This window comes from Platalea leucorodia, assembly GCF_965183815.1.
Source record: "Platalea leucorodia genome assembly, chromosome: 1".
NCBI classification, from domain to species: Eukaryota; Metazoa; Chordata; class Aves; order Pelecaniformes; family Threskiornithidae; genus Platalea; species Platalea leucorodia.
The window spans coordinates 96,978,920-97,005,271 of NC_138823.1; the positions used below are offsets into that span (position 1 = coordinate 96,978,920).

The 26,352-nt window shown below is 44.1% G+C and overlaps 1 protein-coding gene across 1 annotated transcript in view; it reads right to left on the reverse strand.

The window, feature by feature from the left end:
• NEDD9 (neural precursor cell expressed, developmentally down-regulated 9) overlaps positions 1-24,451 on the reverse strand; it is a 41,209-nt gene extending 16,758 nt beyond the window's left edge. Inside the window, exons 1-2 of the mRNA XM_082323369.1 lie at positions 24,402-24,451; positions 7,143-7,583 (exon numbers count right to left, since the gene is read on the reverse strand). Coding sequence (XP_082179495.1) covers positions 7,143-7,583; positions 24,402-24,413 — 453 coding nt within the window. The 5' untranslated portion in view covers positions 24,414-24,451. The remainder of the gene's footprint in view (positions 1-7,142; positions 7,584-24,401) is intronic.
• Positions 24,452-26,352: the final 1,901 nt, after the last annotated feature.

Consider the following 26,352-nt stretch of genomic DNA (forward strand, 5'->3'; position numbering starts at 1 on the left):
CATACCTATTATTATTAAATATTCGGCATTTTTAAGAGAAGTGTGAAAGAGGATACTTGTCCAATTCTCTCACTAAGAGCTTTACCAGTGCCATCCCCATGACAATTACTCATTTTTATACAGACAGTGACATCACCATTTCTGCATGTGTTGGCCAACAGGACTAATGAGCCGACACATTACAGTACTGGTGATAGAACAGGTATGCACTCTGAAAGGTCTCTGGATGGATCTTACGGAGAAACAAAATCCCCAAATTATTGTGTGATAAGTTCTTCTAGTGGAGAAATATGTTTATCTGATAAAGGATTCTCTGGAAACCTGTGATTAAATTTGAGCTGGAGTTTTGATTAATGAGAAGTGTGTGGCAAAACTCAGCACCTCAGCATTTTCGTATCTTGCCCATGATAAATACTTAAAGCAGCGTCCTGCTTTGGCCATCCCAGTCTGTCTAGTCTTCCCATTCTAAAAAGGTTGTCACATGAAGAGGTATTTGGCCAGCATGCACTTGTTTTCTATGCTGGTAATGCTACAACTGTCTCTTTTCAAAGACAGAAGCCTAAATTTAGGGCAGGTTTGGAGGAGGAGAGGAAATGAAGCAAAAGGATGAGAGGATGAGGTGCTGGGGACAGGTAGGGCAGAGAGTGGTCTTACTGTTGTGAATTATATGAAATCCTAAAGGCTTACAAACAATAAACCAGTTTGGTTCAGTCCAAACAACTAGTTTTAATTCTTTTGAGGAGCTTCATCTTATTTGTTTTATTTCTTCCCTCCTAATTGAATTTCTATTTGGAAAGTTGGGGGGGGCGGGGGGGGAAGCTTCATTTGGGAATCGTTGAAGTAGGGTATTTCCATGACTTCTTGTTTCCCTTAAAATATTTTCTTTCTTCCTTTAAGACACTTCTCAGAACAGATCCCTTCCCTGCCACTGGTTTCAGGTTTGGTGAACTGGCATTTCCTAGTGGGCAAAAAAAAAATGGTTGAGACGAAGCATTTCGAAAGAGTTTCAATTCCACAAGAGTGCTCTCGGAGGTATGCTTGGGCAGAAGCAATGGAGATGTCCCTAAATCATTTAGGTTGGGAACTATGTTGCTCTGAGAGAAGTAGGCAAAGAAAACCTTCCATCAGGAAGAAGCTCCATTTAATTTGATTTGTTCTCTGGCTCACAAGCTATGCTCTGGCTCCATTCCTGTATGGGTTTCTCAAGGCAGCTGTACAGACAAGTGCTCCTATTAACTGGTGTTTAGATTAGCATAGCTTGCTTTGGCAAGTTTATGGAAGGTATAGACACCTTTTAAATAAATATAAACACCATGCTTAATTGTCTGTTGCATCTATGTAATAATTATACCAGACTGATTGTGCATATAAAAAAGTTGTGATGGTAAGACCCAATGGGAATATGTTAGAGTCTTTTAAGGATTAGGGATAGATTGTCTTATGGAAGGTTTCTGTCTCCTAAGAACTTAACTACATTTATTTCACTTTGATTCCATTCTAATGATCTGTTTTAGGCGAAAGCTTAATTTAGATTCAAACAAACAAACCTGATGCAATATTACCACTGCTATTTAAAAAAGAAAAATGGAAACGTTTCATGCCAGACATGTGGAATGATGATATTCTGATGCTACTTAGTCTTCCTTCATCAGTTGTTGGATGAGATTGCAGGACTGGCCTTTTTTCTGATACTACAGGGAAAAAATGCATGCCTCTGGTCTACAAATAGAACTGATCAAAGAAAGTCCTGCACTTAGGGAGAAACAGGGAGTAATGTTGAGCTCATATGTTTGCTCAGCCTAATAAAATGCAGTCTTTTTCTTAAAATACTTCTTCACAGATCACATCAGTGACTAACTACTGCTTAATCTGACTTGTGGATGAGGGTTTCTTCACTCGGTGGTTTGCACGGAGACCACTGAGGATAGATTAACTGCACAGGCTTTTTAGCAGTAAAATGGCTTTTCTCCTATTAATGTCACATGGAAAGTTACAAGTAAAACTCCCGAATCTAAGGAAAAGGCTGTGTGCTGTTTTTACTACTGAGTTTGCATTTAATTTGAGAGAATGTCATCCTTATGAGGGCGCTTTGTGAAACAGAGCACCGAGTGTTGAGGTATATGTTACCGTTCCTGCTGCACTCAGCAAATTTGCTGTGTGTTTAGCACTTTTAACACTGAAGCAATATTTTATTATGAGGCATACAAATCCCCAAAGTAGAATTTGTAATGTGAAAGCAGAAGAAAAGAGGAACTATAAGATGACTGACTGGGCCATTTAAGTAAACCATATCATAGGAAGCTGTGGTATTTCAGACTTGAGGGTAAACGGGGACATTATTCTATCTTGGAATGTAAATACATTTTGCCAACAAACTACAAAATACTAGATATTCTCACGTTCTTTTTGATGACAAAATATATCTGCCACACAACTTTTTACTATGCTTAATGTATGTCCCTTCTTACTTCATAAATGTGAAAACAGGCAAAAGAAAAAAGATAATAATGTACAGGCAGGCTTATTTCTGGAACAAACATTATATGCAGCCATTTGTTTCCTCCCAGCTAAGACAGTACTTTTCTAATTGGAAGGAAAAACGTCATAACGTGGCTAACTGGCTTCTGCTACTGAAGTCTGTGCCAGAACTGTCAGGGTGGTGCTGCTTGTGGGGTGGTGTTTCCACTTTCTCATGGATTCAACCAACATGACTCTAACATAAATAAAGACCAGGGAATAAGGTCTGTTCCCTTAGCCATGCTTTACCCAAACCTCCTGCTGAAGGCAGTGAACTCTTGAAAAAGGTGGAGATTGCAGGATGGCGGGGTGTGAAACCCTTGATCTGTCAAGGGCAAGTTTATACTTGGAAATAGGCCAGGGATGTTCGCGTGTGAATGAGTTCCTTCCCTATTCTGCTTTGTCCACTTTTAAAAGGTGGATAAATCTGAGTGTTTCCTGAACTGTAAAGTTCTAGTTCAAACAGACCAACAAACAAAAAAGCTGATGTGTTCCAAGCTGGCATTAATCTCCATTTGCCTGAGTTGGTCCATGCCTTGTGGGAGCCGTAGTTCAGGGCTGGTAACCCTTGCAGTGCAACCTCTTCACTGCTTGAACAGCTGCGGTGCATTAGCCTCATATTCTGTTTTGTGCTGATTTCCCTTGATCAAAAGTTCTCCTGAAAGCTACTGGTTCCTACAGAAAGCTTTCAGAATTTGTCAAAACAATTTTCCAACACAGAAATGTTTCCCTTAAATTTTTTTGGCCAATGCGATTTTCAGGATGGCAAGGACAGCACAACAGATCAGTTAGGGGAAATGCTGAACCAGAACGAGAGTGTTTAAATTACGGTGGTGACTTTTTTTCACATGTAGCTTTCCCTGCTTTAAAGCTCATGTGTTAATTAACGATTACTCACAGATGCAAAAGAGACTTTGTGCTTTGACAGCACCTTTCCCAAAGGATGTTCTCAAAGCAGTCTGTACAGAATAAGTTCCCTCATAATTACCCCACATATTTTGCAGATGAGATTGCTGAGGTGCAAGACCACTCGTGGCTAAGCAGAAGTCTATGGCAAGGATAAAACCCAGGTTTCCTGAATGTCAGATTTGTCTGAAGATTGCCTCTCTTTGCTGCTTGCAGCAAAAGAGAGTAAGTTTGAAGGCAGAGCACAGAAAGAAGGAATAAACTCTAAGATACAGCCTTCGTTATCTTTATGCTGCTCAGACACCCTTCACACTTACAACAGTTCTGTGACTAAACTTGCAGCACAGTTATAACAGCTTGGGGCTAACCGAGGCTAATTTTAAACCAAGCCTCATTATTTCTGTCACTTGTAGGGTGAGTTTTAGAAGGTGGTACTTTGATAGAAGGAGCAGATACAGCTCTGTGGTCAACAACTAGCTTGGCCAGAATCAATTCATCATTATAATTACCTGCCTCAGGACTCCTTTTTGACTTGCTTTGCCTTTCTGGCTAAGGAGATGCGTTACCTCAGCACAGCTTTATAACGTGCCTGCTGTTGATTTACTGTTGCTTGAGGCTAGACAATTCCTGCCTGACAGCCGTTCCTAAGCTTTGCCTGTTAAACTTGTATGGCAGCCAAACCACACATTTGCACAAAGAAAACAGGCAAGAGCGCACAGAAATGGATAGGATAGAAACTGCTGCTGGTCCTGCTTGGAATGGTGTCTAGGGGACATGGTCTTCTCTAGCTACTGCTATGGGAAAGGAGAAAGTTTACATGTAGGACGACCACATAGCAAAAACCCTCCAATGCCCTTAAAACTGCTAAAACGCACAGCTTGCTAACCAGCTGTTTCTGCTGATGGAAGAAGGCAGTGGCTCGCTTAAGCCATTGGGGCAGGTGTCACATGTCTGAGAAAAGAGATTCATCATTTTGGAAGTCAAAGCACTGATTTCCAAAATCAAATTTTGTGGATTTCCAGCTTTCCTTAATACTAAGGATTGTTTTTACTGATCCCTAGAGGAGGAGGATTTGGAGGACAGGCTGTTTCCTCAGACAAAGGAGACAAGTGCTAAAGTGCTTCCCCTTAATTAGGCTTTTCTTTCACAAAGGCATTAGCAGATAGTTGCAGCTGTAGCAGTAAAAATCAGTCTTTGCAATGTTAGGATGATAAAGAATGGAGTACGTTTTACCTCAGACTCTCCTGATACTAATAACCCTACAGTTCTCTCTGGTCTATCATGGTTTCAATCCCAATGGGATCTTTTTAATGTAGAACTGAGCAATTCCAGGGGACCAGAGACATGTCTGCCTCTGATCAAAGCAGGACGCTGCCATGAGGTTTGCCATCCAGCAAGCCTACCGCTAATACACAGTCAATACTGAGTCTCAGGGCTCTTAGGCTAATTTAAAGTCAGGATTAAATTGATCCTGTCCGAAGTAACAAGAATTGGTTGGTGCTAAGCAGGTTGGTGGCTACTTACACTTACAAAGCATTTTACCCTCAGCAAGTGTGTTTAGTTTATTCTACAGTGGGCAGTGTAGCCATTTGTTTTCATGCAGCATAGCTGACCTTTCATAGGTTGCAAGGAATTAAATTAAACAAGTTATAAATCAGCTAAATAAATGTTCTTAATTTTCTAAAGAAGGTGACTTGAATTCAGAAAAATGTATATTCAGACTTGCTGAAAAATTTCTAGGCAGAAACTTAGAGAAAACAGGTGCTTTAGTGCCTCTGATTTTTGCATCTCCTCAAGAAGCTTGCACTTAAGTGAAATCTCTGTTTTAATTTTTTCAGTGTATCTAGGGTTTTAACACACTCCCTGTAGCAATCAGGTTTATGCCGAATGTCCTATTAGTTTCAATGGAGCTGGAGAGGGTGGGGGGAGGGAGAAGAGACTTTGCGTGCAGTTGGGAGAATTTTTTTCCTTTCAGGATTACACTATGCAGAACGCACACAAACACACGCTTGCATCATGCTAAGTAAGCTATGCTAAGGGCCATTTAGGCAGGTCAGATCCTAAAATGAAAGTACATGGCACTATCTTGCACTTCCTAACAGACTTCAGTGCAGCTCTGCAGTGTGGCGCATCTCCTGCGGCCCAAGCCGGCCAGCTGAGGCATCTCTGCATAGCACTGTAATGTTTCATGCAGACACAGACTAAAAAGGGATCTATTCTGTGCTATAACGTCAATAGGCTATTTACCACGTACTCACTAACTACCTTGGAGGGTATTTAAATGCTACTGTGGATAGGTAAACTGTACTGCCCCTGAAAAAGATTTCACTGTATCTAGTCTATAGGGAAAGGAGAAAATGAGAGAAAAGATGTGAGATTTCTCAAGAAAACGCACGATTGCTCCAATAAAGATCCTATCTCTACCTGTGCAGCCAGTGCAATTTTCTCATTTTCTCTTCTGCATGCCCTACAAAGGATAATTGTGGAAAAGCTGAGCAAACAAACTCTTCACAACTTGACCTGGAATGATTTCACAGATCTTTTTTCTCTTGCTCAGAATGAAAAAATCCAATTATTCTTATCAAGGAAAATGAAATTATAACAAGGAAATAAAAGCATTAGAAGATGCCTCCCAAAGGCCTGATAAGAAAAAGGCTGAGCTGGGGGTGAGCTGGGGGAAAAACCTGAAACAGACTGTCTTGCCAATCTAAATTAGGAGATGAAAGTTTAAATCAGTCAGGAAGTTCCTGACAGAGACATCATCTGCTCGCATAACTTGGATATAAATACTGTGCTTTAAGCTCTGAAGGTAAGGAGGATGCTAATAGCTGGAGCTGTTGAGCTGGGAATGGAGGGACTGTAGGAACTTCTTTTTGGCTTGGCAATAAGGGGTCTGGAAGGGCAGGCGAATCTCCTTCCTCCCTCAGGTACCTTCCCTAACCCTTTTCAGCCACCAATGCACCAGGGTAGCTGGCCCTGTGTGCCACCAGGGTACCTGGCAGGTACCCTGTGAAGATAAAATGAGGGAGTGACAGGAGATGGGGAGAACCTGAGAGGGACAGCAGGAATAAGGGGAGGGGGCCATATAACACAGCACCTCTCACTGGAGCTTTGGGAGCTCTCGGCTGCTGCAACAATGGCTGCACCATGGAGCTGTTGCAGCTCCCACTTTCAATCAAGAAATTTAGCTGTAGATAAACATCAAACATACCCTTAAAACTTTAGGTTTGGTATTAAAACATCCCTCATTATCATTACGCTCTTGCTCCCTTGCTCTTCCAAGTATGGCCCTTCTCTCATCAATCATTGCTTTCTCTTTGTAGTTTAGACCCATGGGGACTTCTGCAGCAAGGCAGTACATAATTTTTAATTAAACAAAAATTACTTGGGCAGATGATGTAACTGCTCATTAATTTGCGGGAGAGTAATCTTACCGCAGCAGCTCTCTTTTGAACATGTAATGCAAGAGTGCCATAGGCCAGATGTGCTTCAGCCTCCCTGAGGAGCCTGTGAGGACACAAGATCTCATACTTCCCCTCACCTTTAGCAGCCGTGGCAGCACAGCTCCAAAGTGCTCTATTGTGTATCTCAGTTGCAAATTAAGCAAGCTGTTAAGAACTGGGCCAGTCCACAGGCTATCACTAGACATTAATCACTTCACTGGTAGTCAGCGCAAGTGACCTGCTTTGGAGCTATGACGTGAAAGCAAATGTACTCACCTTGTTAGTCAAAGCTGGACCGTCAATACATCTCTGCATGGAGGGTGGCACCTGGTAAATATCTTGTCCCACTAAACCGTGACCAGTGGGTATTTGGTAAATTCCCTGATTCAGATGGGAAGGTGGCACTTGGTAGACAGGGTCCCGTGCTGAGGCATGTGAGCTTGGCACTTGGTAGATCTTTTGCTGGTTGAAGGATTGATGCACCAATCCTGGATTGGACATATCCTGGCCAGAAGGGCCGTCCTGTACCACTGGACCGATCAGGAGTTTCACACGGTTGCCTGGAACGATGCCTTGCCGGCCGTGTAAGGAGCAGAGCCACCATCCTTCAAGACCTTCGGTGTTCTGTTCTATCACTGTCAAAATGTCTCCTTTGCGGAAGGCCAACTCTTCTGCGCATTCGGGGACATTATCATACAGGGCTCTTGCCATAAGATTCTGTGGAGAAAGAAGGGGAAGAGAAACAAAATGAACAAACAAGCTAGAATTTTTCTAAAACTTCAAGCACATTCTAGGTAGAGAGAAATAAGAACTGAATTTGAAAAAGTGCACAGGAAATGAAAATAACGCAGCACAGGATTCTTCTGTCCCAGTTTGGAGAAATGAGAGGCTTATGCATTAGCAACAGTGCTAGTGAGAACTTCTGCAGCAATACTAGGTCAGACAGAAGCTCTTTAGATGGTCTATTCACCTGGACAGAAGTCAGGAGAGTTCTGCTCTTGGCATTGAGATGCTCCTCCTGTAACTGGGGGCTTGTACCTTCATCTCTTGACATTGATTTCCTTATTAATATACTCTGTGTACTGCTACAGCTAGCTAGCTGATATTTAAAATAAAACTTGAACAAGACTCTTGGGGACGTAATCCGGAGCAGTTGTTTCCAAACACTTTTACATTTGCAGAGTCCCAAAACACTTCCCACTAGAGGTGCAGATCCCGTTATTGTAAAGACAGTGGGCTGGCTTTTCTTAGCTGCCACCTGCAGGCTCCTTAAAGTCAGGGATCTGTAGATCACCTGGTGAGAAAGACCAGTCACAGTTTTTCAACTACGATGCTCATGTGGGTATGTAGCTCTGTGCCTTCTCATTCTTCCTGTAAACTTCCTTGGCAGCACAGCGCAGCATAGCCCTGGCTTAATCAGTAAAAAGCTTCCTCCCCCTGCCGCCTCAAAACCACCACCACCAAAAGAAAACACCAACCTCAAAGGACAAGGTACCTCAGAGTCCCACTCTCTGTAGAAAGATCTTGAAGAGAACATTATTTAAAAAAACGACGTGTCCAGTGACTCCCCAGCTGGAGTCATGTCTTTGCCATTGGGAAAGCTGTGCCAACCTACGTGGACCTGTTCTTCTGTGAAAGAGTTTAAGAACTTAGGTACCAAACGCTACCATAGAGTGTGTCTATATGTAACTTGGGAGGAGTCTAAGGGCAGCCAAGGAGTGCCTTTTATCTGTGTCAACACAGTTTAAGCATTCTTATGTGCATTTTGCTTGATTAATGCAACGTTAATACAGGGAACGTCACACAGGTCTACTTCCAAGCATTTGCTTAGTGTTTCAGGCAGGGTTTGCAGCTTGCCCTGACCTCTGTTTCATTGTGGCTGTGCTACCAGCAGTACCTCTGGTTTTAAGCCAACTCTGAGTTGATGCAAGATTGTGGTCTGCGAGGTACAGATGTGTTAATAACAAGTGCCATCTCCTCTCATGGACTGAATCGGCTCCCTTCCCTCTTTCTTTGCAGGCCTGTATGGCACATCCAGTCCTGAATAATCGGCCAAGCTTAGGTATTCAACGGAAAGTAGGCAGGCTGTCTGTACTGACATTCCTGGACCCCTCACGAAGGCCGTGAACACTTAATTTCTTGGCTCTGGTGATGTTTCCAAATACATTGGCAACAACTGCTCCATGCCTGCCTGCTTTTCGGTGAAGGCAGTCAGCAGAGATGGTTATAAAGTAATTGTAAGCACTTGAAAAAATATAGGGAGCGCTGGATCCGGAGTGTTCTAGCTAAAGTATTTGGATGCAGTACACAAACTGAAATGGTGCTAATCCACCGTAAGATAGGATATGCAGCTGCCTTGAAGATTTATCTTCCCTCTGTTAAGTGTGAAGTGTACTTTACAACTTTACGCAGTGTACTTTACGCAGTGTGAAGTACAGTTTACTGGTTTTATTTGTTATATTTATCTTCCTTCTCAGACACACCAAAACTTTAGTTTTTAATACCGCACTTATTATATCTTTTCCCATTGACACACATTGATGTTTTCTTATCATCTCTGCGCTTCATCAAGACAGCAGACTTCCATTCGACCTTGCTCAGTTCAGCTTTTCTTAACCTCGTGGCCGTATGCTACACTTATAGGAAGAGCTGCCTGGTGGATGGAGAAAGGGGAAGCTCACATGTCACAGAAGGTAGATGAATATGCTTTTCCCAAGACGCGGTGTTGAAAGGGGGTGCGTGAGATCAGTTTTCTCTTCTCTGAATGGGGGATCAGCTTTCAAATGTATGAGAAACACTGGCTTTGCCTTTCATCAGCCTCATTAGCAAGGTCAGTATAAATTAAGCTTTGGCTTGGAAAAGCAGGACTACCATTTTGAACTCCCACGTAAACAACAGCACCGGGGCCCACCGTTCTCTCTGATGTACGTCTACTCAGCTCATCAGTCAACAACACTAAGAAATGCGAATAGAGATAAAGCAGGGAGCAGTTTTGTCTGTACCTTGGCAGCACTGTAAAACTATTCTTTAGCATGGTCAAAACCAGCGGTTTCTTCTTCCACACTACATCTACACTCTTGCCATGTTGACCTGGCTGCTCAGCTAAGCCCAAGGGGCTCAGGAAAGAAAAGCTCCTGTCTAGTCTGAATATTCAAGTTGATCTCTTATCTTTCTACATTTCTTCCTAAGGCATCTTTCACAGGCAAAATCTACTACCATGACCAGCTCAGCCTGTGCAACTGACTATTTTGCAGAGGATGTTGTTTAAAGAAGGAGGAAGATTACAGGGGGGACACAAAACAAGCAGGCTAAATCAATGATAAATGCTTATTCTTCTATGCTTTGGTGATTAAAGGTATTTGAAAAGCCTGATTAGCTTCTACAGCAAAGCAATTCTCGGAACAAAGCTGGAATGGTGGTAGAATTAGAGCAGATAAAAGTTCCCATGTGAATTTTTTTTTTCCAGTTGCTCATTATCTCTGTCCCAGTGACCTTCTCACCACCTGGCGTGCAGCATGTTAATACTTTCTGGATGTGCTTCAAGAACTTCTTTGCTGCAAACAGCTTCAGATTCTCACTGTCAGTGTTAACTCGGGCACCAGCATGTGAATTATACTAATTGGTTGCCACTTGTTTCACAGCAATTTCCCCAAGGCCTTTTAAATAGCCCAGAGCCATGCCACCAGCACCAGTCACTGGTGGAGCAGTGAAGCAGGCAAAATATTCCCCCAAATAAGCACTGGGACCAGAAACACTAAGCCTGTTGTGAATGAAATTGTCACAACAGAAGGTCATCAGGAAAGCTTTTGAAAACCACAGAGGTACCTTGAACCTGCTGTGGTGATCAAAATGGTAGTCTCTACATTTTCCACGTGTAAAAAGAAGTCCTGATCGAAGACGCCCCTTAACACTTGTGGGCTTTATCTGGATTGATTTGACAAATTCTAATAACTTTTGGATACTGTGGGCATCATAGCTTACATCTCGCAACACTCCCTCTCATTGGTCTCATCAGCTGGGGAGGGTTATCTGGAATTAATTGGACTTGCTCTTGGAGGCAGAGATCTGTCACTCATCTGCCTGTGAAACAGGCATCAAAGAAGCACTAACATCTAATATGAGAAGGCAAAGCCATAGCAGTGACCTTTTTGTATGACTAAGTGACCTTGTCCACTTCCTAACAAATTGGCAATAGAGAAAGGGTCCATGAGAAACTTGTCTTGGAGCTTGTTTTGGCAACTGACAAGTTGCACTGAAGTCCCTCTACATTTCTAATACAAAGAGGGGAAAAAAAGGAGAGCAACAGATTAAGAACTACAAATTCAAGTTCTGTAATGTCAGGGGAGGAAAGAATCATAGAATCGTTAAAAGTTGGAAACAACCCTTAAGATCAAGTCCAACCGTTAACCTAGCACTGCCAAGTCCACCACTAAACCATGTCCCTAAGCACCACGTCTACCCATCTTTTAAATACCTCCAGGCATGGAGACTCAACCACTTCCCCGGGCAGCCTGTGCCAGATTCTATCCTAGATAGGAACGAAATTTTGGTTTGCTATAGAAATCAGCTGTGCTTCATAAAATGAACATCCTGGCAGCTACCACCTTCTTTTAATAAGGATGAAAGTCTCTGTTGCTCTCCTTTGGTCCAATTAAATTAGCTGCATGATAGGTGCAGCGGTGCTCTCTTCAAAATCTGGAAGTACCTGTGGTCTATATACAGCTCCATTCTCCTGAGCCTCTGTGTTACAGCAGCTATACTTCAATTAGCAAGTGCTTCTCTACAACTAATCGTTGACTGGAAAGATTCAGTTCAGCTTTTGTATACTCAAGCTTCGCTAGTAGTACTGGGATGTTTGGAAGTCGAAGTCAGGCCCCCACTGCGTCGATACTCGGTACAGGCAAAACAAAACAATTGTTCTCAGGAAGCTTAAATTCCTCTTAACCTTGGACTCTTGAGTGCGGTAGAAAGCATCTTCTGTAAAATCACTGAAAAAAGGAAGTTTTTGAGTCTTCTGTTAAATAAAGTGCTACCCCAGTCATCAGCAGGTCAAAGTGAAAGGGAGCTTGACCCTAATGACTGCTGCCTGGGGATTTCGGCTAGAACACGCTGCACAAAAATGCTCAGCAGGCTTTGTTGATGCCTTGTGTCAGAAACTCTGTCTGAAAGAACTAAAACTGAAATGGATATTCTCTAGATTAAATGCAAATTACAGTGCCCGTGGTCCTAACTTTCTACACTGGTTGAGACAAAAGCAAAGCTTTCAAGCTCTCTCTAGGTAAAGTGAACCTGGGATTTGAAACTTCTATCCGAATCTTCCTCTAAGGCCAGCTGCAAGTCCATTAGATAACCCTGGAAAGGCGTAATTCATATTCTCTGCACACCTTAGATTTTTCTCTTTTGCATCCAGAATGTATGTCCTAGTAAAACCTGACTGAGAGCAAAAGATGCTTCCCTGAAAGCTCTCAGCTGTTCTACTTGGAGAACCTAAAGCAAAAAAAGTAAGATTCTCTAAACTATTTTTCTTCTTATATGCTAAAGGGATTACAGGCCAGATTCAGACCCATAAATGAGGTCTATTATAGAACAGTCAAAGGTGCCTCCTCTGTCCTTAACCGACTGTAATTGATGGTTAACATGCCTGCAGCTGCATAAAGATGCATGAAAATACTTTGAAAAACATGATCTGTTTTGGCTGGCCTTCCCCGCAGCAAAGGGAACTGATAGAATTCTGTAATTTGTGGCTTGGAGGATGAAAAGGCTGTTTGTTGATGAGGCTGAGTGGCAGAAGAGGGAAGAGGCAAGAGTTAGAGAGTGGTGGAAATATCTAACCCTTCTGTTAGAGTAAACACAACCGGTGACGTGAGTAACAAGAGTGTGTGAGGTGCCCACAGCCACGGAAGAAAACACAGGAATAATAAATGACACGCTATGAGATTAAATACAATGGACTCTTTAAGGGCTAGAGTGTTGTGGTGCCAAGCTCCTAGTGCAGGGCTCCTGACTTAACTCCTCAGCCAGCTCTGCAATGAATGAACGCTCGAGGAAAAGGTTCAACCAACCGTAAGCTCGAAGAATTTCAGTTGCTTCCCTCAGAGGTGCAATATGAGGATGTTCCAGAGCACACGGGCTTGTGGATACTGATCCCTGTTCTGTGCTTGGCTGGTGGGGTCTGTTGTTTTGTTCTGCTTTGTCTTATTTTCAAATATGCTTCCTATGTGTAGAGTTCATGTGAAAACAGAACCAGGGAAATCACCTCTGCCCTTAAACTGAAAAAAGGGTGGGACCCCTTTTTTTCTATTATTGGACAAACAGTTTCTTAAAATGCAAAACGGCTTCTCTTCTATGTTTAGCTAGCTTAGGAGAAGGAAGGAAGAGAGGAACAAAGGAAGGAAAACTGGCGGGAGACACCCCAAAGGAGTGTCTATGCATGAACCAGTAGCTTCACTTTGGTGGGATTTCTTTTAATTATCTATCACATAATATTTTTAATAGAGATTCCCCTCCCTCCTTTTGGTTTTCATTACCCCTTGTTTCTGCTTCAGGTTTCTTTAAAACGAACCACTGCTATTCCAAAGTAAGATTAAGCATTTACGTAGCCTTGTGGTTGTAATAGGCCTAATAGTAAAGATTTGCCTGTGAGACTGAAGAACCTATCTGAAAATCCAGTAAAGAGCTGAGTTTTATTTTGAGAGAAATAGTTTGACTACAAGCAGTACTGGCAGAAGAGAGGGAAGTTCAGGCTCTGTTGTGCCTTCTGACAGAAGGGCTTCACTGCAAGAGTCTCTGGACAGTTTAACACTGGTGCTTTTCAGCTCCCATCTCCTTTTCTGTTTCTTACCATCACTGCCCCTGAAATAAAGAATTTCTTGTGCTGTGTTTGCAAGGAAAGAAACTATTGAGGCACAGTTCATAACAGGTCTGTCTATAATAAGCAACTCTTCATGAAGACTACTTAATACAAGTTGACAGAGGTCTCCTGAGGAAGACACTCAGCCTTGAAAAATGTGTGTTGCTGATCTCCTCAAGCCTGGTAGAAGGCAGTGCGAACAGCAAAGGCAGTATCTAGCGCACACCAAGCTGCACTGGCACGTCCTTAGGGATGTCCCTGTGGGCACCGACATGGGGAACGGACTGTGAAATGGCACCTTACTGCTTGGCCGTAACAGCCTCCATGTGTGCAGACCTGTAACAGCTAATTGCCAGCAATAAGCTGTGTGCAGGTGCTTACTTTTTATCTTAAGACGACAGCTACGGAGAAGAGGCAGGAAGTGCTACCACAACACGTATGAAAGAGCTCGCTGCGCTACCAGGGTGTTGCACTTACCACAACTTCAGCAAGACGACTCTGAAAGGTCCTTAGCATCTAGTTCAGACTGTGGGTCTGCCCGCTGGCTCTGGGAACTGTGAGCTTCCTTGGCTCATAACTAATGATAAAAGAGGAAGCCTGGTTGCAAATGCTCAGCATAGTAATGTTTCAGTTGACTCTTACCAGGCAAAGCCCACCCCACCATTCTGCTTTTCAGGCACTCTCTTGCTTTCTTCCACCAAAAAACAAGTTTTGTTTTAGTGCAGATAATTTTCTGGTCAAGTGTTGCTAGCCCAAATAATTACAAGTCCTGCTGGATGGAAATGAAGGCAATTTTCCACGCACAGATTTGGAAGGCTGATTTTACAGCTCATGAGAGAGTGAGCTATGAGGTTAACAGCCTTAAGGAGGACATACCTTCATCCACTTTAAGTATCCTTGTGGTCTAGTCCCCTGCATCTCTGGAACAGAGGCTGTCAGTTATGCTAAAGTATGCCAAGCTGCCTGGAGCTTGTGATGTGGAAAACCTTGGGTCTGCAGGGGAGAATGGCAAGTGTCTTATTTCAGTGTTCCACCAAGCTGTCCCAGCCCCTCTGTCTGGCCTGAGGCCTGAATTTCAGAGTTTGTTCTGCATGGGTTTTTTTTGTAATGTGACCAGTTAGACAGAAAGTAAGGATGAAAAATGGGACTGTCCCCTCTTCAGTGCCTCACACCTGCGTAAGCCACACTAGGCATCAGGGCTGTCGTGCTCTGGATACATTCACTGTCAGTGTTTGCAGGCACAATACGCTACCCAGCAGGGGCGGCAGGCAGGCAGCGAGCAGACTGACTACAGCCCAGGCATTTCACAGTCCCGCCTCAGATGCTGATGTGGTCCCTCACTTCACCCAAGACTGGGATTCAAATGTAACGTGAACATGTGAGAGATGGAGTGCTCTCTGGTCTGAGAACACTTTTTGTTTCAGCACAGCTATTCCATTTTAAACAAAGAGAAGATGTTTGTGTATCCAGTTTTTTGTAGGCAGCTGGCAAAGTACTTTGCAAAACTGAGGCATGGCGGTGAACCTGCAACTTGGGAAGGAATCCAAATATGTGAATCCAAAAGAAGAAATTAGGAGGGTGGAAAAGGTAGGGGGGAAGTAAAAAGGAAAAATGTGAAAATGGAGGTTAGAGCAAGAGATCTTAACTGAAACTCTGGCCTGTGTGAATAAAATACTTCACTGTTCTGCACTGAGTGCATCAACTTATTGCTGTGCCTGACATTTCACACTGGACAAGTGAGCTGAAAAGAAAGTTTCCTGGCTCTGTATCTGTTAAGAACAGCAAAATGATAACTCTACGTTGGCTAGAAGGACAATAAGTCAGGCTTTGTTTGTTTGTTCGGATGATGTTCTTTTGTCTCTTGATTGATTCTTTTGGTTGGCTTGGCTGGTTTTATTTTATTTTAGTTAGAGGGGATGTGAGGTGTGGGGGTGCTGCTCTGCTTTCCTGGGCATTACAAAGGTAATCATAGAAATATAATTTTAGGTCAGATGTTAAATGAGTTGATTTACCCCTTCTACTTCTGATGCAGTAAAAGAGGGATGTATTCTGTCACAAACACCATTTGAATTGCACAAAACCTCTGATGTGCTCAGTGAGCAGGCGGGGGGGAGTTTAACAGAAGTGGCAACTCCCTCTTACTACATAGAAACCTTCTGTTTGGAGTCTGTGCAGTGAGACGCAACAGGTCATAGCTACGCTAAAAAAGGGCATAGCTGAGGTAATACTCTTTTGCTCAGCCCTGGGGAACACCACTGAGATTAATGCATGCTGCTCCTGTGTTGTCAGACCACCCACCCTGTCTTGGAGGTATCATAGACGGCAGATATAGTTAGTGACAGTAACGTTTTACAGTGAAGCAGAGCAGAGATCCACTGATGACATATCCTGATCTTATTCCCCTGCTCTCTGAGTTTCTGGGGTTTTACACGAGTGCTGAAATACCATTTTCTTTGCTCTTTCTGGGAATGCAAACCACATCCTCTGACTTACCTTCAAGACCTATTAATAATTTTTGGAAATTCCACCACACCTAACTGGCAAAGTTTTCTGTGTATGTTTTACCCTTGTAACCAGTTTCCTTTCCTCCCATCTGAGGAAGGGTGTGATCTAGTTCCATGACTTTAAAAGGCCTTTTCAAATCTGTCTGAGGGCTGTGTGCCTTCTGTGACATCAACGGGGGGGGGTGGGGGGGGGGAAGGAAAAAATAAAGCATGCAAACAATAGCCTTAAAGTAAATATGATCTCACTGTGATTAAACCACAGTACATCAAAATCAAAAAGCAGATGGAAAACCTAACCTCTTTCCCTCAGGCAAGCAATTAAAAACTTAATGAAAGGAGATCGGATGTTGAATGCTTAAGAATTGAAGGAGCAGAGCAGAAGGAAAAAAAAAAAAATAGAGGATGGAAAGAAAGAATCCTGAAACGTGTGTTTTGAGTTCTCAGTTTTCCATTTTCTGGCATTTGCGAGCAGTCTTCTTCCAGACAAAGTTTCCTTAAAAAAAAAAACCAACCTCCTCCCAAATGTAACCCTTCTCTGTGCAGCTCTGGGGAAACAATGACAACTCAATTGTCAAGAAACCGTAGCTGTGTAGACGTAGGACCTTGGTATTGTCACCAACTTATTTCTGTCTGATGTCTTCAGCTTTGGAAAGTATGATTTTATTTATTTTTTTTTTTAAATCTAGAACTTAGCTGAACTGGGACATACTCTTCTTCCCCTGAGTCCCTCAAAAAATTCTCAGTAGAAGGGAAAGCCACCCTTCTGCGTCGCTTTAGTGTCACCATCTGGGATACTACGCAGCAGCCGCTACTTGGGATGCTCTGAGAGTCCAGCTTACTGAAGCAAAAAAAGCTTGGGAACTCATGTTTCCAGGCTCCTGCCGGCCCTCAGCAGGCTGGGGGGGGCGGGGGGGCAGGCAGCAAGCTGCCTGTGAATCAGACACGCTTCCAGGGGAGCAGGGCCTGGCTGGCAGATGAGGCTTGCCACGTTTGGTCAGGGTCTTCTCCGTACTACAGGGCACTGGCCAAAAGTCAACAAGCCTCCCACAACAGCTCAATTTTAGCAAGCTGACATTTTCTAGGGAAGCGTACCCCTGGAGAAGGGAGAGGGAGAATGTGCGGGTATGTTTTAACCAGTTATAGTTACTGTGCTTAGTCTCAGATTGAAATACAACTTTAACTGTATTCTTGATCACGTGAGAGATTGGTTTGTGCAGTTTCTAGGCTGCGAACAAGATAAAGCAGTATAAGCAGGGAGAGAGAAAAAAGACAAGGTATCTGCTTGTAAACTAGGCCCTTCTATAACAGTAGAAATTGTTTTATTACCCAAGTGTTTTAGCTAGGTGTAAAGCCCATAGGACAAGGGCATTCATGACCCTACCTACTGCAAGCTCTATGTAAAACAGAGAGTGCACATTTCCCGTTGTTTTGTACTTAACCTTTTGGATCAAAAAGTTCCTTTGAAAGAGAATCATTGAATTTTTATGGTCTGCATCTTCCTCTCCCTGCCCTCAAATAAGCAGGACACTCATTGGAGGAATTGAGATTTACTCCTAGGATCTTTCAGCATTTTCTAAGATTTGTTGTTACCAAATGATTCACAGTATTGCTCCTGCTAAAAATTTCAACCTTGCTGTGAATAAGGCCTGCTTAAGAAGGGGCTTCTGATGTGCTGACTGCATTCCTGTAGAGTAAATCCATTCTTATTACTCTTCCTTTTCCGGGCAGGCTAATCCACTCTGACTGTGAATGAAGTGTTTTTAAAACAAACACAAAAATAGAAAGGTGAGAATGGGCCTCACCCCTATAGAGAAAAAAAAATACACAGTTTTTGTCATGCTATGCACTTCTGTTTCTAGGACTGCAAACTATAGCTTTAGCAGTCCTGTTTCTTGTCAAACGCAAGCTATGTCCAAATCTGCTGTGGAAAAATGAACTCCTTAAAATTAAGACAGTTTCCACTACTGTAATGTCTAGACCAAAAGGCAAGAGAAAAAGGCCACTTGCCAAGAGCAGTCTGTGACAGACAGGCAAGCAATATTCAAGGGCTGTACTCCTAGGTGCTATAAAGTGACGCAGCTTCACTGATAGCCAGAGTTGCAGCCGTTTACAGGCAGCAAGGAGTACCTCTAATTGCAGCTTTACTCAGCAGTAGCCCAACTTAACAAATATTGCTGAATACATGCTGTAAATATTTTCTTGTAGTACAGTCCCAGAGGACTGGCTGATCAATCCTACTGAAGACCTAGCATAAAGCATCTTTCAGCAGTCAGAGTACTGCTGTAACACGTAAATGTCCATTGCTTTCATGGATGCTCAGAGATCACGTATTACATAAAGAAGCATCTTGAAAAGCGACTTGCACGTTTACAATTCCAAACATCACTGAATGCGGGCTACAGAGGTTTGTGGACTTTAGCGTCTCAAGAAGTTCAGCTACCTGTCCCCATCAAGTGCAGCCAGAAATGGGAACAGTAGAAGATACAGACTCTCCACCATTGCTACAGCTAAAGCAGGCACCTGTGCATGCTTCTCTTAAGTGCTTATGTTGCTTGAAAAATGAAATTAAACTCTAGATCTTAGAGACAGGCGGATTCCTAACTGCTGTTGGTATGAATGGGATTGAAGTACTTAAATGTCTGTGACAAGCTAGTCCAAAGAAAATAAGCAAAAGTGACTTTACGTAGGCCCCTAAGAGACCTTAGCCCATCAAGTCATTCCCATGCCCCTAACATCTTTGATAACAGCAATATGACAAGGAGGAAGCCCTATGCTCCAGTCATGGTTTTCTGCTCTTTGTATGCACAGAGGCACAAGGCTGTTTGCTGTTTCCAGATACCGAGGGAACATCCTCTTCTCCTGCACTTCTGTGCAAGAGCAGGACCTCATGCTTGGGCGAGAACTACCATGAGTGCAAGCTCTTTGTGAGAAGACAAACAGGTTTCTTGTCTCCTACCGTTTCTAAAGATGGCCAAAGCAGCCAGTAGGTACGCCCATTCCAATAGTGGCACACAGGGGTGTGTTTGACTCAGAACTGGCACATTTGAACTTTTAGTTGGGTCACCAGACACACCTGGCCTTGCTGCAATGACTCTGGTATTTGTAATGGAGCAGAGGCAGTTCAATAATATAGACTTCTCCTGAGCCACTACACGTAGGAGTTCAATGTTCAGCGATAAGATATCAGTGCAAATATAATCTTTTCTAACCCTGCTTGTTGCTGTGCTTGAGATCGTAAGATTCCAAAGGTGAGTTTGTATGTGGTCTTACACGGTGTAGTCCACCCTTAACGAGCTCACAGTAACGCTTCATAAGACTTTTCCAAAGGCTAGCCTGTATTCTGCAAAATGGTGGTTATCGGCTTCGAAGGGTGCAGAACTCTCCTGAAATGTACTTTAATTTTTCCTTTGCAGAAGATGTTTCCATAAAGTCTTACAGTTCTCCTGCTCTCTGATCTAGTAGGACACCCTCTGATTGGGTCTTTTGATAGTATGGCACTGTCTGGAATGACTAATGTTGGGTAAAGGTACCTCAAGGCAAATTAATAGTTTAATGTGACTGCAATCTCTAGCGGGATCTTAAAAGCAGAAGCAAAACCTGCAGATCAGCATCCAATGCTTCTTGCACTATCTAGGGTCAAACTGAATTGGAACTATCAAAAATGGAAGGAAGACTGTTCATGTGGCAATTCTGCTTCCCTGTCATATACTATAACTACTGGACAGAGAGAGATTAGAGTACCAGTTTCAGACTGGTGACACTTACAGCTACATTACTCATGAGCAGCTGTTAGCATAAAACCATAGAATTTTAGAAATCATGCAAAAAACCTGCATGCTGTCAGCTGTAATGCTTTGTGATGGCTCTTCTTCCTCTGAAACAAGTCCTATAACATCCCTGAGCCTCAGCACCTCCATCTGTAAAACAGAATTAACAGTACCTTGCTATCCTACCAAGTCTTTGGGAGGGCAAACAAATCCTATCGTGGGAGTTTCTCAAATACCCCGAGGCATTGAGGCAGTTACCTCTATTAAGTATACAAATACATACTTGACCCAAAACTGGAGGCTTATAAGCAGTACATAAGTCTACAGGGGGGGTGGTAGCACACAGAGGCCACAGTGGGGAAGAGCGGGAATCTGAAAATGACAGTGGCCCTCCAAGCTTTGGGAAGGAGCCAGTCCTACTGCTACACCTTACTAGTGCTGCCGCTGATTTAGGCCTGACCCTGCTAGGCTTCTGCCACCCCTCTCCGTACATGCACAGAGGAGAGAAAAAAAATCACAAAACTTCCATTGCAAATTCACGATGGTAACGGAGACGGCACAATTTTGGACAGTTTCTCTCTTTGTTAGTTTGTTCCTCTAGTATTACCTTTTACAAGGTTTTACAGTTCCTATTTACTTCTAAGTTTGACTGTCACCCTGTGATTGCTGAGATATCAAAAAAAAAAAAAAAGGGAAAACAAAGAAGAGCGTGAGGAATAAACAAAACAGAGAGGATTTGGTTAGTAAAGTACAGGCAGTTCTTTTCCCTTGACATGGCCCAACACTTAAAGCCTTTCATTGCCAGGGTTACAAGCAGCTTTTCACAAGCATTTCTGGTTGGGAATATAGTATTTCTTCCTAGTGACACTATTTTGTTTGTCTTGGCGTGCAGGCATTGTAATCAAGTCTATATATTACAGGACTGTGCCTTAGCACAAATGGCAGGCATTTCAAACCCTATTTACTTAGGTTTCTTCCTTGCCCAACAAATTGGCTAAAAATAGATAATCAAGACCTCATACTTTACATCTACGTCATTCCCTTTGGCTTAAATGAGGTAAGGAATGCAGTTTTCTTTCCATCTCCTCTTTCACTAACTGTTTGGATGTTTTAGTAGACAGATAAGTCCCCCTTTTTCCTTCCCCCTCTTTTTTGTCTTGCTTGTCAACAGCCAACAAGCTACAAAAGCCTTGTTATGACAAAGTCTTCTCCCTTTTGCTTCTGTCACACTTTGGTTGCCTGAGATAAGTGCACTGGAATTGCTGGCCAGATATATCCTCTCCCATCCATGTTCTTCTCGGATCGTGGTAACCCACTGGTATTTTTGTTCCTACATAGTACGTTTTAGCTGTAACTGCTTCATCCTTGGAATCACAGTCTAGGCTGGGTTTGGTTTCAGAAAAGGTTGATCCTACCTTCCGGATTACAGAATACTGGAATGGCATCCTGTGAGAACTTGATGGGATGCAGTTTTGTGGTACGTGGAGATTTAGCGCAAAAGGATGCTGTTGTCATCACATGCAGAACTGGGGTACTGCCATAATACAACCGCACCCTACAGGAATTAGTTTCTGAAAGTAGCTTTTAGACAAGTAGGACTGAGAAACGCTCGCAACCAACGTACAACTATTTGCTATGCTTAACATTTCCTATGACTCAGTTATTCTAACTACTGCGTTCTCCAATATTTAATTAGTACATGAATGGTAGAACAGGACCTAACTTGGGGTCAAATCTGTCTTTGCTTTAAACAGTTACATCTTCACTGAATTGCACACAGCGCACAAAAGATAGAAGTGTAGAGACGCATATAAGATAAAATTCTGAACTTGCTGAAATCCACAGGATTTTCCCACTGGCTTTCAGAGGACTTGAGTATTACGGTGGAAGAATGTTTAAAGAGTGGGATGGACAATAAAAGAAACTTAGGTGAAAGAAGAGTGGGAATAAGTTTTTGAAAACTTTATGAGCAAAAAAAAAAAAAAAAAAAATGGGCAGACTGAGAAGCAGAAAGGATTTCTAGACCAGAAATGACCTTGGGTTTAGTCACACTGAAAGTGAAGCCAGGAGTTGTAGAGATGTACTCAGGGTCTCACACGAGTGAGATCTTGTTCTGTTCAACTATTAATAATCTAATTAAACTATAACAAGCATCTCAACCATTTCATTAAATCAGGCCTTATCTTGTGGACTATCACAATGAAAGAAAAGAATGACAGACCCCAGTATAACACCAGGAGCAGTTAAATAGACCCAACTCTGCACCTGGAAGCTAAGCCACCTCTGAAGTGATGGTATGTCCCCAGGCAGGCCATGAGCATGCTCTGTTCCTTTGTTTTCTGTATACAATAAAAACTACAGGACTTTTGTTTTCCTATAGAAAAATAAAAGACAGTAAGAAAATACAAAAAGAAAGAAAATAACAGAGACTGAATGAGCAGGTATTTTCTTTATATGTTATTTCAGGGATAAGAAATAGATCTAAGGATGTTTGTGCTAGTTAAACAGCGTAAGTAACTACTTCACATTTCCCAGGGAAAGTAAACACCCCTAGTCTGACAAGAAGGCTTTTGAGGCCAAAAGCCTCAGTTGTCTGTCTTTTTTTTTTTAAATGGCTTGTTCTTTCTTTGTCTAGCTTTGTCTAGAATTACGTAATCACAAACCCAACCCAAAATGCTCATTCCAACCAGACAGGGCAAAGGAAACATTACAGAGCAGGGAAGCCTTCCCCCTTTTGAGCCACCTTATCGGTCCCTATTCTTGCAGTGCCACTGGGCTACGTATGAGGCATGATCTGCTAGCAGCAGAGGAAGGATAGATAGTGACACGAGAAGTCAGGAAGCTGTATAACTATGCAGGACCACTATTTCGCCACTGGGATACAAGTGTCACTTAGCCATGGGCAGCTGGAAAGTAGTTCATGAGCTCTGGACTAAGCGACACTGCTCCTCTACCCCCAAGTGCCTGACGTTTTGTGGCAAGAGTTACAGCTTTTCTAAGCAGGTAATCAGTTCTACCTGAACTGATTTGAGGGGGAGTAGAAAGGGACAGGAGATGAATTTGATCTCAGACTTCAAATCAGTCAGTTGTTGGAGATAGAATTAAAAAAAAAAAAAGCGCACCATCAGATCCAGATCAAAATTTTCAAAGTCATGGAGTATCTTTGTCTATATCTTATACAGTTTCTTTTTCCTGGTTATTCTTAACCACCATGAGATGGAGAAACTGGCAACAGCTCTGAAAACCAAACTTTCCCAAAGTTTGGTTTTAGAGATCCTAAAAGCTTGGGCTGAGCTCAGAGACCTATGGAAAAGCATGAAAATCTGTGTATATTTACATAGGTATCACTCACACATCTCATTCTGCCCACATTTAAGCCTTACACAAGGTTACAGCATCAGGGCTCTTTTATACTCCGCTACCTCAATTCAGTAAGAAGATGGACTTCACTTCCAAAGCAAGTTAGTCTCTGAGTAAGTATATAATGTGTGACATTTGGAAATCACCTTTTCATTGACGTTGAAGTTATTTTTGGCAGAGGAAAGAAAGTTTTTCCCTTCCTTCCCCCCCTCTTTTTTTTTTTTTTTTTTCCAATCACACAAGATTACGGTATGTCTGCACAGTAATCTAATGCCCCGTGGGCAATTCGGTACCTTGCCCAGACGTTTTTAAGTAGAGTAATATTAGGATGAAAGCCTCCACATTTGTGTCTTCTAGGGAAAAAAAAACGCTGGTAAAAGGTTAAACTAAAATCACTGATTTTATTTAACACGGGAAAGGGGGATAAGCTACCCATTTTCTGAAATATACGGTTGTTTTTTTTTTTTTTTTCCCCTTGCTTGTGACCCATCAAACAGACCGCCCTGCAACGCTGCCCTGCGACAACGAGGCACTGGCAAAGGGCTGGAGCACGGGTGGGCGACATCCCGGGGAGAAGCAGCGGTACCTGTCCCGCACCGACGCTGGGCGCCCCGTCCCAACCCGCCTTTCCCGCGGTACCGGGCTCGCACCCTCCGCCAGCGCCGGTGGCAGCGGGAGAGGCGCCGAGCCACCGGCCGGGCGCCCCCGGAGCCCCTTCTCCCCCTCCGCCCCACGGCGAGCGCCCCTGGAGCACCCGGCGGCTCCCCCCCCGGCGTCCCCCCTTCGCTGTCCCCTCGTCTTCCCCCGCGGGGGCTCTGCGCCTGGGGACCCGGCGCCGGAGCAGGCGAGGGGAGGCTTGGCCGCCCCGGCCCAACGGCCGTACCCGCTTACCCCGGGGGGTGCCGAGGGGAGCCCCGAGCCGCCCGCCTCCTGCCAGGGCTGCGGCCCCTCCGCCCGGGGAAGCCGCTGACAAGCCCGCCAGGCTTTGAGCGCCCGCCCCAGCCCCTGCCCCAGCCCCAGGACGGCGCCCGCCCCGGCCGCGGCGGCCGCTCACCTTGTGCTTCATGGCTGCGGAGCTGCGGGGCCTCCGCGCCGCTACGCCGCCTCCCGCCGCCGCGCCGCCGCCTCTCCGCGCCCCGCCGCCAGGCTGCCCCGCTCATTTGCATAGCGCCCCCCCATTGGCCACGCTCGGGGACAAGGTGGGCCCTCCCCGGCCCCGCCCTCTCCCCTCCGCGCTGCCGGTGGCCCCGCGCGCGGGGGGCCGTTGGGGCGGAGGGGAGTGCGCGCGGCGGGGTCGGGGTGCGCCGCTCCCCCGCCGTCCGTGGAGAAGGGGAGAAACCCCGCCGCCGAGCGGGGGCCGGCGGCCCCGCTTCCCGCCACCGTGCCCTTGCAAAGCCGCACACCTCGAGCTCCCCGCACGGAACGGACGCTCGGAACAAAAGGCCGCCTGTCTGCTGCCCCCGCCCCGGCTGCTGCCTCCGGTGCTGGGGGATTTCGGGGCCTGTCAAGGTTCAGAGCGCCCAGGCGACGGGTGAAGACGGCCCTGGGAAGAGTGGCTCTCAAGTGACGAAGTGGCGAGGCACTACAAACGCCTCTCGCAGCCTGGGCTGGTCTGGGGCCTGCAGGGCCAGGGCCTGCCCGCCAGCCTGAGCGCACGGAGCCCCCCGCCTGCTGCCGAACCCCTTCTGTCCGTCCCTTCCGTAACAGCCCTTTTCTTGTGCGGCTTTTGGAGGGGTTGAACGCCGCATGCTGTTCCGTGTCTGGCTTTGCAATCGATATTTGTTCCTGTTTGTCCCCAAAAGATAATCTTTTAACTACTACCTCTCGAATGAAAATGCCGAGTGTTCGCTTTGCCTGGGAAACTGCTATTTGAATGCTGATTAGACACCAGAGGCCAAGATGGCTTGGATGATCTAGAGATGTCCATTATAAAGAGCGACCGTGGCAGATAAGGATTATTTGGAAGAGAGTAATAATTAACTCTGGTATCTTGGGGGCAGGAAAGAGTGGGGAAAATAAATGTGTGGTGGTCCTCCATGCTTTTTAAGTCAGACTCCTTAATCAGGCGTGATTAATATGGTGCACATAATAGGAATCTTTGTGTATGGGACGTACTCCAGCTTGTTTAGATGAACAGGAAATAAATTCTCTCCTTTTTGCCCGAGTTGGATCTTACCCAACGTTTCTAGGTCACAGATGGATTCAAGGATATTTCTAGTGGCCTAAGGAAAAACAGCAAGGAATAATCTTGTACTACCAGATTACAAACATAGCTTCATTCCATAGCACAGTGATATCCTTAAATTCTCATGTGACTAATCCTCTAGAGAGGGATCCTATTGCTAAAATGGCTTCATGGCTTCTAAAGAATGTCATACTTTTATCTGCAATCTCCTCCATTCTCTAGTTCCAGCATAAAATACGTGGTTGTACTATACAAATTTAGTAACTGAATGCAAACCCAATTTTTTTCTGTACTGTCATCTTGACAGCACATGCCCTAATAGTTCATTGGTGTGAGTCCCTGTCAGTACAAAAGATGTCTCGGTTATTAGCGAGAAAAGTGAGCCTCTGCTTTCTGCAGTGCAGAGTGTGCCTCTGTGACTGGGCTCCCTATGCAGTGCTGTAGCTTCACTGGCTATAGCCCTTCGTAGGGATTTTTCGCTGGGTTTTTCCTTCCGTTTCTGTTTGCTGTTGATTCTTCTGATTTTCCAAGAGGGTATTTGAAATAGATAATATTTTACATGTGCTGAGTTTGGGCAGCATTGTTTCAGGTGTAGCATCAAAATAAATTTGGGTTTCAAGAGAACACAGCACATTTATATGCTGTGTCCTTAGACGCTGTATTTAAGAAAAGAATTCTTCTAGTGATTATGCATAACCAGCTTACTATTAGGAGAGTGCAAATCTCTTTGGAGTGTTTCTTAACTGTAGAGTTTGACCTTTGATTTTCTTTTTGCATGGTGTTGCCCTTCGTACTCCAAGGATAAAAATTTCTTCTGTTA